Below are 12511 nucleotides of genomic sequence, written 5' to 3' on the forward strand. Positions count from 1 at the left end.
TTCATAATGCGTTTCTCCTTTGAAAGACCTTGGTTTGTATGTTGTCACAACATCCGATATGTTACATGACTAGATTTCCCTAACTGATTTTCCATACTTGTTAAGAAACAAGTTTAATCTTTCAAACTCCATGGCCAACCTTTTCTCATCAGGAATGTTCTAGTCAAAAGGCTTAAACACTGGGAAGTATTTAGCATTGGGAGATAGAGGAATATCCTAGTATGCTCCAAAGGGTTTGAATGGGTGATATGAGGAACATAATCAGAGCCCAAGAGTCTTTGCATCAAATTAACCCAAGAACTGATAAGAGACTCGTCCATTCTCATGTCAAATCCTTGAGTTTGGCAAATGTACTCAACTAACTTGGTTGATCTCCAGTACACCTACTTTTTACTTGTCTTGGGGGAATCATAGGAGCTGTCATCAGAAATGAAAGGATCCATGTAACGACATGAAAGTTTAAAACAAAATTTTCATTTTTAAAATGCATACTTTTCATAACACTTGTAAAACAATCTCATTTGTTCAATTTTTAAAACATAACTCCAGATTTGAATAATTAATAATCTAGGATCCTCAAAACATAACTCTTCCTCTGGTGTGTACAATCAAGCCGGTGCCGTCCCGCTAACCTGAAAACCCGAAACACATAACACATAACACTGTAAGCACGAGGCTTACTGAGTTCCCCAAAATACCACGTATAACACATATTAGCCACTCGAGGCTATAACTTTGTGGACCCTCCGGTCCTAACTCTGTTGACCCTCTGGTCCTAACTCTATGAACCTTCCAGTTCTAACTCTGTAAACTCTGAACATACACGACATGAATCACATAGAAATAATGCAGTGTATAACAATCACATAAATAGCATACACGATACTCTGTCATATAACTCTAATTACCACTCTAGGTAAAGTATAGTGAGAAGAGTCACCTCGGATGAAGAACAACTCCTATAAACACTGCTGCTACGCACCGGCCTATAACTCTATGCCAAACCCACAATAATATCAATTAGGAGCTAAGTTCAACCTCTCACTTATTGGGTCTAAAGATAGACCACCTACCAGCCCATTAATGCCCTAAGCCTATTGGGCCCACCAAGGCCCAATAATAAATGGGACCTCACACGACCCAATTCCCAAACAAAAGGCAAGCCCAAACCAAGGGCCCAAAGCACATACATACACTTCTCTAGTCCAAGAATCTATTACATGAAATCCAAACTCTCGGCCCAACACTCAAGGCCTAACACAATACTTAGCCCAAAAACCCCTAGAAGGAGTTACGGGGGGTGTACCCCCTGGTACGCTCAGCGTACCCAAACACTCAAGAAACTGGTCGGGGACCTCAACCCAGTATGTGGGGCGTACTGGAATTACGCAGCACATACCTTCATTCTTGCTTAATCCATTTTCTGGGTCTTAACCCGTTAAGACCTTAACTCAACTTTTGGATCTGGACTTCCTAACATCTCTTACTCCATAAAGTTAACAACTTTAAGCCTTTGCATGGCTGATAAGGTCACAACAAATAAAAACTCTTAATTTCTTAACCCAAAATGCTCATAACTCATGCATGGATAGATTCACACGGTCAAGGCCTTATTTTTATGGTTCTTCACCACTAGAAACACTTAAAAGGACATGTTATTAAGCTCTGGAGTGCATCAACTCATAAAGCCTCAAGCTTGGGACCCAAAACCCTAAAATGGACCCTAATATGCACAAAACAAAAAGAGTGGGAAAGCTGGGAGCTTTACACCTTCAAATGGTGCTCTAGCCTTAAGAAAGCTCAGATCCACAACATGTTCTTCAACTTAACTCCCTTCCATGCTCCTTCTTAACTCCCAAAATCCCACAAGAACACAAACAAGCTCATCATGTCCACACACAAGCTCAAGCACGAATATTAGGGTTTGAGAGGGTTTATTAACTGAGGAAGGTGGCCAGAAATGAGACCATCTTTTTCTTTATATAGGGACCCTTCACTTAATTAGGGTTTCCTTCTGTGCCTAGTACGCCCAGTGTACCCCCTGGTACGCCAAGCGTACTAGGTGGCTCTTGTTTAAGGAACACGCGCATATGTACGCTAAGTGTACGCATACGTACGCCCAACGTACTTCGCTGCCAAAATCTTCAACTTTAGGGACTTATCTTGCCAACTCTCCAAACTTCCATAGCATCTTCGAAATGACTCGAATTCCAAAAATCCTCATACCTACGAAAAGTTAATGAGATGTCCTACGTTTTTAGCAAATCTCCTCAACCCGAGACCTCCTAGCCCCCGACTCGTGGCCCATGAACCTTAATCATGGATAATCTGAAACCGGATGTTACAATCCAGTTCCTTTTCTTGGATGAGCGAAGACTTCTTTGGAGAGATTGGTGGAGTTGGATTTTTGCTCTTGGGATGAGATCTTGGAGGGGACTGCGGTGGAGTTTTATCTTTTGGAGACCGAGTAAGATTTGGAATCTTTCGAGGGGGAGACTTTGGTCTGTCTGATTCCTAAGAGGATCTTGAACTTTCATCTTCTTGGATTTCCATGTCTTTTCCACCTTTTGTGGAAAAAGGCATACCCTTCTCCTCAAACAATGCCTTCAATTCATTTAGCTTTTCGAAGGTTTTTCCAAATTGAATCCAAATTTGGCCACTGAGGTCATTGTTGGTTAGTATTTGAGGATGTATGAGATAATAAAGTTGTCCTTAGAAATTGTGATGATTTCATTTATACTTTTGTTGGCAGAGACTGATCGAAGGATACTGCAAATTGTTTCTTGAAGTTCATAGTTACCAGCTTTGCATGCCTTGTGTGTTTCATCGATCAAGAATCTAGACTTCGCCTCTTGTTAATTGGTCATCTTAACTAGTTGATCCTTCAACTCCTTCATGTCAAAAAGAAAGCCATCGGATTTCTTGATGAAGTATTTATGATCAGTTCTTCTTTGTTTATCTAGTTGTCGGATCCCCATTTCAATGCGTATCAGAATCTTGTCATGAATCCATATTTCCTTTTCTTCAATGGATTTGAGCCTTTCCTTGAAATACTAGAGAGTTTGATGGGCAGGAGGCTATGGAGAAGATACAACAATGAGAATTTTATTGATCTTGTTTTTTAGATCAATAGATTTTTTTCTTGAAACCACATCCTTCTTTTTATTCTTCTACTTCGGCTTGGAAGTGGAGCGTTGAGACCCACTGGATACTTTATGCTCGAAAAACATATCAAAATCCTCAAATTGACCTTGCTTCTGTACTTCCTCCTCTTCATGGAAACCAAAATCAAATCCTGATTCCTTACTGATTTGAATCTCAATGTCGCCATCATTGGAGTCACCAATTTCAATTGGTGAAGGAGTGAGATTTGATCCTCCGACTAAGTTACCTTTAGCTTCTCGAGCTTTACAATTTGTTTTTTCCATATCAACAATCCATCTCTGCCCAGTCTGGAGATCATAAATGGTCTTCAGGTTGATGATCTAATCGGCCCAGTAAGTTGATGCAATGTTTGTCTCTACTTTCTCACACACACGACCTTATTGAAGGCTTCAAAACATATTTTTCCTAATTCGGTGGAGGGCTGGTGATTGGTCTAGCTATCATCTGCAATCAAATTTGTTTCAATCACCACCAGGGTGTCCCCAGGTTCATGGATCCTTGCATATTGGTGTTCACCATGCCTAATGTTGACGATGAAGGATTTCCAGGGATTCCTTTGTCTCCCTGGCCAAAGGAAAAACACCACACAAATTTCACCAACTTCTTTCAACATCACTCTCCCTAGAAAGTCTTCACTTTTCCTTCTCAAAATTTTGAAAATCTAAGGTGAATCAAGAAGGTTTCCACCAAAAACTCATCTTCCCTTGGTAAGTCCTTACTCATCTAAGTTGTATAACTTCATCCTTGTGTCAAGATCATTCATTCCAAGCATTTTGTGATCATACTCTTAGAAAACCTCCATAAGTTCGAGATCTACCCAAGGAAGACTTGCTAAAGCTGAAAGCCACCTCATTTTCCTCCATTTCTTCTTCAAATGGAAAACAACAAACAAAGGTGAGCTTCATACCCCCCTTTTTCGGTTTTTCATATGTTTTATGGGGGAGAATACAAGAAAATGTGTAGATCTATGTGTATATGTATGCTATGTGTGATTTTATGCATGTATGTGTGTGATTTTATGTGTTTTTGTGATGAAAATACAACCAAAAAGGGGTATTAACTCGAGATCTATGACATGAGAAAGGAAACAAACATAATCTAAGTTATTTTACACTAATCTATCCAAGAAAAATAGCTTATAAGGTTATGAGGAACATATTCTAACATAAAACTCATTTTAGGACTTAAATTGTCAAAAATACAAAAATTGGGTTAAAAACTATAAATTCACGGTTTCTTGAGGGTCAAAAGAGCCAAAACAGTTTCTATAATCAATTTCCTGAATATTAGAATTTTCAAAGGACTTAAAATGTAAAAATTTAGCTTAATGGGCTAAATTTGGGCTTTTCGGCCCAATAAGCCCAAAAATTGCGAAATTTAGAGTTTTAAGGGGGCTGAATTGTAACATTCTGTAAAACAGGGGATTTGAAGTGAAATAAAACTATTTCAAAGGTCAAAAATGCTTTTCAAATTCAAAAAGGATCAAAAATGTAAACTTTTTATATTTTGGGCCAAAACTGTAAAATATGCAAAATTTGGGGTTTTAACCGAGAAAACATCATTCTGGAAGGGCTAAAGCTGTTTAAAAAATAAATTTTGGGTTAAAAATGTCTTTTCAACAAGTTTATGATACAAAAGTGTCAAAAAAATGTTTTAAGGACTAAAAATGAAATTCTTTTATATAAAGGACTAAAAGTGTTATTTTTATAAAAGAAAGGTTGTGAAAAGGTAAAAATCTTACTTTTAAACAATTTAATTCATTAAGACAAAATACAAGATACCCGACTAGCGAATAAAACGCAAAACGAATACACTTTCAATACCAAATATCGTTATAAACGAATTGATTCGGTCTCGAATTAATACAAAATAACAAACATCAATTTAAAAACACTTCAATAGATACGTGATGACTAGAATGAGTAAATCTACAAACTTTGGGCTTATGAGTTTCATATCATGCTTGTTGGGCCTTGCAAGCCCACCAACATGATCTTTGGGCCCAAAGGGATAATGCTTATATGTTATTGGGCCTTCAATGACCCAATATTTTATAAAAGGACTTTCAATAGCTTTTATGTGCTAGTGGGCCAAAGTGTCCCATTAGAAAAGCTAGTAAAGTCACAGTAATCAAGAGCGAGTTGGACCATCGTGCCTTTCGCATCCACGACAGCCTATGGTACTTGCGATAGTAGTGGGACATAATACTCCCCTTCTCTTCGTTTGTTAAGGCTTACGAGAAATCAAAGTAGACAAAATTAGGACTATATATAATATGGATTAATCAATATTCATTCGTTAAGACCATACAAGAATCAGTAATTACGAATACATTTCAACATCAGAAAACATTGGGTTTTCCGGGGAATTCAATACTACTCGTTCGAAACTTTATAACTATATTACAAAACACCCTTCATATATATATATATATATATATATATATATATATATATATATATATATATATATATATATATATATATATATATATATATATATATATATAAACTCATTCATGCATCAACTTATGGATCTTCACACTTTGATAAACAAAAGTATTTTCAGAAAATATCGGATTTTCTGGATTTTACAAAATACACCAATCATTTTATCACAACATTGCTTATGAACTCACCAACATTTCATATGTTGACATTTTTCCAAAATAACTTGTATTCTCAGGTAACAGGTAAGCAAAAGGGTTAAGAAGTTATGTTAGATGTTATGTTGTTAAATGTACTCAAACTATTTAGGTTATGAATGTGTAGTGTTAAAACAATGTACTTGATATGAACAATTCCAGTTGTAATATATTGATGCATGGTGACGCTTATGTTATGATTCATGTATATTCATTGTGATGATATTCAATTAAAGTCACGCGAGCCCTCGGACGTTTCCACTGTCTGGTTCGGGGGTGTGACAGAAAACATGCAAGTGTGTTCTCCTAGAGACCTTAGGAGTTTTATCGACATTAAGATTCACTGGGAATCCTTATTGGGAATTGTTTCCATGATCATGATCTGAAACCGTTACACTTATTGTAGCGGAGTGGACGGATGGGGTTCAAGCAAGTGAATCGAAGAATTACTGGATACTTTTGAGAGTCTCGGGTATCTAATGTAGGACAATTTTCGTTTAAAAGGGTAGGGAGTTTTAGTTTCTTCTTTCTAAACAAGTCTTCAGATACGTTTGTTGCTTATGATTCTTCTTCATTTGCAATCACCGACTCTTTGGTATGGATTGGGTCTTCATTCACCATAGGATCTTCAGTGACAGTTTTCCTTTTCTTGGAAACTCCGACTCCTTTGGATGCGGTATTTTTTGGAGTCTTTCTTTTGGAGACCAACTTGACTCTCTTTGATTTGGGTTCAGGGATTGGACCAGTGGTCTGCGATATGGGGCTAGGCGGGGTAGAACAATATGGTGCTATATCATTCGTAGCCTCAATGTGATTAGTGACCGTAAAGTCAAACTGTCCAATAGTGTTCAAGATGTGCATTGGTAATTGTCTAATGGGACCGAAAATAGATTGGTCTTTAGGGAGAGAATACCTCTTAAGATCGTGGCATGAGAAGCAATTGAGTTCATCTCCTAGACTGATTTCAACTTCTTTGTGAAGGTCCACTAAGCAGAGCGACCAGAACCTTGCGGATGTGAGCTCGGTGATCCCTTCTTTGGGTAATTTTTTACCAACGTACATAATGAAATCATCCTGTAAGTCCCAAATTTGCTTGATGTATCAATCAAATCCAATTGATGGTGCGGAGTCCTAATAAATTGGATGACGAAAGATCAAAATAGAGAAGAAGGAGAAGAAGAATAACATATGCTTAAGCTCCTCTCTCTCTCTCTCTTAGCCATATACTCTCCTCACCCTTACAACTATATATAGGGATCACAAATGAGTTTATGGCCGTGAAAATGTTCATGGCTGTAAACACCTTACAATCGTGAACACCCAAATTTTTAACCTAAACAGCCATAAACACCAGGCCATTTACGGCCCTAGACTGAAAACCCAATTGCCTAAAAGCAAAGTATTAACCGTATTGTAAAGTCCCAAATCAAAGGAACCAGACCAGTGATCAAACAAAGAACAAGCAAAATAAACAAGAATGGAGTAGGGGAAGGAATTAATCAAGTAATGCACACGATTTTATAGCAGGTCGTAAACCGTCTGGTACACCTTGAAAAACACACACAGTGAACGTCACTAAACGTTGACAAGACAGACCCTATTTATATGAACACGACCAACCACACACAGGTTCACAGCCGTGAACACCAAACAGCCGTGAACTAACCAACCGCAAACACCAAACACATGACCAAACCCTAATCAAGACCTATATAAGATAAATGGCTAGCCCAAACCATGTAAATGTGACCTAACAATGTCCCTCCTGATCGAGAGTTTCATTTCCCTATGAATGACAAAACATTCCCCGAAGACATAAGATGTCATTTCGGTAAACTTCATGAACTAAGTAACAATTGTGTTATTGAGGAAATTCTTCCCGAATCCTCAGATCCAATCCCAGTCACTGACACAAATTGTCCCAATTCTCAGTCATCTTCGGATGTAGATGAAGAAATCGTTTTGGAAGGATCAGACTTAGTCAATTCTCAGTCATCTTTAACTTCCTTGACCTACTCTACGGTAGTTCAGACATCCTTACCGTAGATCGCAGTAAAAAGCACAGTGACCATTCAGCCTATCCATCATGAATTACCAATTGAAAATTTTGAGTATGGTCAATGTTCACAAAATCTTGAACTCTCTAGTTCAGATGATTCCAATCTTCGTTTTTCAAAACAGTCAAAATATTCCAAGAAACCGCATTTTGAACATTTCAAACTGTGGTTCTCCAAAAACTCTTGCAAAATTGGTTTCAAAGAACATCTCAAGTCTCGAAACAAATAGCGGGATGATAAATACAAAAACAATTTCACACAAACCAAGGTTTCAAAACAAAAGAATTTAGAAAAATTCATCAATGACAAAAATCTTTCGAAAATCACTACAATGAGAGACTTAGACATAAATGAGAGTTCTGTAACAAAAACTTATTCAAACTCTCCTGCAGAATCCCAAAAGAAAGTTGTATCTTTTCAAAGGTATATTTTTCAAAATTATTCCTTAAAAGATCCAAAATGGAAAGGTCTTTTGCCAACTCCTAAATCTGCAAAGTCATCTCAGTCACCTCTTAAGTCAAAACCTTGGAGAAAATTCACGTGTAGACACTTTTTCAAGTCCCAAGGTTTCTGCAACCAAAAGTCATTCATGGAGCGGACAAAAGACTCGGACTACACACTCTGGACCGATGTCCAATTCTGGTGTCTGGGTAAAGCCTCTTTCCTTTGGACTTTATCTTTTGAAAACATCCCGACCAGCTCAACCTCGTAACACTCCCAAAGTTCCCAAACACCCAGGACTAGGTTTAAATTCAGACATGAAACCTATCACTAAGACACACGTACATGCATCTAGTCAGAAAGGTTCTCGTTTGTCCTCGGGTTCCAAAAAAATTTGGGTGCCCAAACTATCCCATTAATTTTGTAGACAATGTGCAAGGAGGAACAAGTAGAAGAGTGGTTAATTGATAGTGCCTACTCCTTGCACATGACCGGGAGGTTAGAATACCTACGGGACTTCTGGCCTACATGTAATGGTGGACATGTCACTTTCAGAAACAATGCAAATGGAATCATCAGGGGCTATGGTGTGTTAACAACCAAAAATTTCTCAATTCAAATGGTTGCCTACGTAGAACGACTCAAGATTAATCTCATCAATGTAGGTCAACTTTGCAAAGCGGGTCATAGAGTTGAATTTGATAATGAATACTGCTTCATCATGACAAGTGATAGAAGCACATGCTTGATCAAATCCAGGTCCGAAGGGATAATATACCCTTTGGATGTCTCATTGATCATTAGCAAACCGCAGTTGTGCTTTCTGGCCAAAGCGATATCCGAAGTTAGCTGGTTATGGCACTCCAAATTAGCTCATCTTAACTTCCAGTATATCAACAACTTGGTCACTGAGGAACTTGTCCGAGGTCTCCCCATCCTAAATTACAACAATGATACACTCTGCCCAACTTGTGAGTGTGGAAAGCAAACATAGGGAAGCCATCCACTCAATATTTATTCTTCAATTTCAGAACCATTAGAGCTACTTCATATTGATCTTTGCGGTCCATCTACCGTAGCCAGTCTTCATCATAAGAAATATATATTGGTTATAGTTGATGATTTCACTCTTTTCACTTGGGTCTTCTTCATGAGACTCAAATCAGAGACACCGCAGGTCCTGATTAACTTCATCAAAGTGATTGAGCTCCAAATCAAGTTACCAGTCTGAAGAATCAAAAGTGACAATGGAACCGAGTTCACTAATCACCTCTTGAACAATTTCTTGGTTTCCAAAGGCATCAGTCACAATTTTTCAGCTCCCTACACACCACAAAAAAATATAGTGTTAGAGCGAAGAAATAGTACATTGGTTGAAGCAGCTAGATCAATGTTGAACTTCGCCAACCTTCCTCTATACTTCTTGGCCGAAGCAGTGGCAAGTGCATGCTTTGTACAAAACTGAAGCATCATTTGCAAGAGTCTAAATAAAAATCCATATGAGGGCCTGAACAACCGTAAACCAAATGTCAGATTCTTTCACATTTTTGGTTGCAGATGTTTTGTGATCAACAACAAGGATCATCTTAACAAATTTTCACCCAAATCCGATGAAGAAATTTTTCTTGGCTACTCCACCAATAAAGTGGCCTACTTGGTTCTCATCAGACGAACAAGACCGATAGTCGAAAGCTTCGATGTTAAATTCGATGACTATTATGTCCACAACCCTGCTCCTTCAACTGAAATCAAATTCATCCTAGAAAGTAATATCCCAGCCTCTTCAAATCCCCTGAACATAGTTGAAGTTAACTATGATGACCTATATGATCCCGCAGAGACGTCACGCCTTTCTAAAATTCTTGTGTCTCTGGTAGCTCAACAACAACACGCAGAAGTATCTGGTTCATCTCTCTCTGATGATTTGTCACTTAGTACTTCCACCTCGCCGGTTGAGGGGGAAAGTTAAACTCCGATTCGGACAACCAACGAGGTTCCAGTACTTGAGGACACAAACCCGGTATCTAATCACAGAGTCCAAACTCAATCAAATGCTACTTCAGACTCTGAGGATGAAGAAATTGAAAACATTGACACAAGATCAGACTCAAGGGTTATCACACATTCATCTATCCAGGGGGAGCTCCCATCCGCAATACAGGGGGAACCTCCTTCCACAGCTGCAGTTTAAGCTCCTACAGTCCAAGATTCTTCTGCGACCTGCTCTCAAGTTGAGGGGGAACTACCATCTCCAACCGCAGAATGCTATGACGTGGAAGATATTCCCTCTACCGCAGCTACTGATCACCTACAAACCCGCCTTCACATCTGGACAAAAGATCATCCACCGGGTCAAATCATTGGTAACCCATCCGCAGGCATACAAACTCGATCTTCTAGTGATCTAACGGACCACTGCCATTATGCAGCCTTTATGTCTGCAGTCGAGCCTCGAACCATAAAAGAATCACTCATGGAGCCTGACTGGATCACCACAATGCAAGAAGAACTTTCTGAGTTTGAAAGAAACAAGGTGTGGAAGCTTGTAGAGAAGCCAAAAGGCTACTCAATTGTCGGTACTAGATGGGTGTACAAGAACAAGCTTGACGAATCCGGTGCAGTGATACGAAACAAAGCAAGACTTGTTCTTAAGGGGTACAGTCAACTGGAAGGCATTGACTACGATGAAACTTATGCCCCTATAGACCGAATAGAAGTCATACGCATCTTTTTGGCATATGCGGCACATAAGAAAGTCAAGGTTCACGAAATATATGTAAAAAGTTCCTTCCTCAATGGTGAAATGAAGGAGGAAGTTTAACTGCAACAACCTCCAGACTTCTAAAGTCATGAATTTCCAAACTACTGCTACAAGCTTGAAAAGGCAGTCTACGGACTGAAACAAGCTCCAAGGGCAAATGGTAATCACTTAATGCTCGTCCAAATATATGTGGATGATATCATTTTTGGTTCAACAGACCTAAATATGGTGGATGACTTCGCAAAGCTCATGACAAGAAAATTTCAAATGAGCATGAATAGAGAGATCGATTTCTTTCTAGGTCTTCAAGTAAAACAAGTCCCTCAAGGGATTTTCATCCATAAAGAAAAATAAACCTCGGAGCTGCTGAAGAAATATTCAATGGACAATTGCTCCTCAGCCAAAGTCCCAATGGCTTTTGGATACAAGATCTCTGTTGATCCTACTGGAGAGTTAGTGGATCACAAAACCTATCAAGGAATGATCGGGTCATTGATGTACCTATCCACAAGTAGACTAGACATTGTCTTTGCTACAGACTTATGCGCTCTATACCAAGCGGACCCTAAAGTATCACATTTGACCGCAGTCAAGCAAATGTTCAGATACCTTAAGGGAAGCAAAGCTCTAGGCCTATGGTACCCAGCAAGAAACAACTTCATCCTACAAGCCTTCACCAATGTGGATCATGCCGATTGTAGATTAGATGGAAAGAGTACCTCCGGTTGTTGCCAATTTCTAGGAGGGAAATTAGTCAGCTGGTCTTTGAGAAAACAAAATTGTGTCTCGTTGTCTACCGCAGAGGCAGAATATGTGGCCACAACCAGTTTCTGTTCTCAAGTTCTTTAGATGAAGACTCAGCTGATGGACTCTGGGTACAGAATGTTGCAGGTACCAATTTATTGTGACTTAGAGAGTGCCATTGCGATTTTTCACAATCCAATTCACCACTCAAAGACGAAGCACATTGAATTGTGGTAGCACTTCATCAAAGACCACATACTTAAAGGTAACATCGAACTAATTTTTGTTCCCACAAACAAGGAAATAGCTAATGTTTTCACCAAATCACTTGATGTCGCTAAACTTAATAGCTTTCTAGAAATGTTAGGAATGATGAATCCTGACCCGCAATTACTTTTGAATTGATAGCTACCGTAGTCCTGTGAAGAACTTGTTTCTTTTCCTTTAAAAAAATCTTGAAGCATTCTCTTCACTGCGGTTCTAGAACAATATATTTATCATATGTGTACCGCAATCACATAAGATCTATATATTCTTCGGGTCCTTAACTCCTTTTATTTCTAACTGCTTGATCAAGTGTTTCCTCAGCTCAAGCTACCGTAACCATACCATATCTCAACCGTAGTCATCATCTTTCACCGCAGTCTCATTAAAGGATCCCACAATTACTTCATAAATCTTATGATAGCATTGTGTGCT

General features: G+C 38.7%; 1 protein-coding gene and 1 pseudogene across 1 annotated transcript; both read left to right on the plus strand.

The window, feature by feature from the left end:
• Positions 1–8737: 8737 nt before the first annotated feature.
• On the plus strand, positions 8738–10276 carry LOC145067425 (uncharacterized). The gene is made up of 2 exons (XM_079014570.1): positions 8738–9233; positions 10146–10276. The coding sequence occupies exons 1-2, from the start codon at positions 8738–8740 to the stop codon at positions 10274–10276; spliced, it is 627 nt and encodes a 208-aa protein (XP_078870696.1).
• A 504-nt stretch (positions 10277–10780) lies between these two features.
• Positions 10781–11128, plus strand: LOC145067426 (putative mitochondrial protein AtMg00820 pseudogene; annotated as a pseudogene).
• The last annotated feature ends 1383 nt before the right edge of the window (positions 11129–12511 follow it).

Source organism: Lactuca serriola, chromosome 8 (genome assembly GCF_051521515.1).
Source record: "Lactuca serriola cultivar US96UC23 chromosome 8, Lser_US96UC23_V15, whole genome shotgun sequence".
NCBI classification, from domain to species: Eukaryota; Viridiplantae; Streptophyta; class Magnoliopsida; order Asterales; family Asteraceae; genus Lactuca; species Lactuca serriola.

What these genes read in the sequence shown, in the direction of transcription:
- LOC145067425 (XM_079014570.1), top strand. Translation starts at nt 8,738, where the DNA reads ATGTGCAAGGAGGAACAAGTAGAAGAGTGGTTAATTGATAGTGCCTAC. An exon ending in CACTGAGGAACTTGTCCGAG is followed by an intron (nt 9,234 to 10,145) that starts GTCTCCCCATCC and finishes ATGATCCCGCAG; the next exon opens with AGACGTCACGCCTTTCTAAA.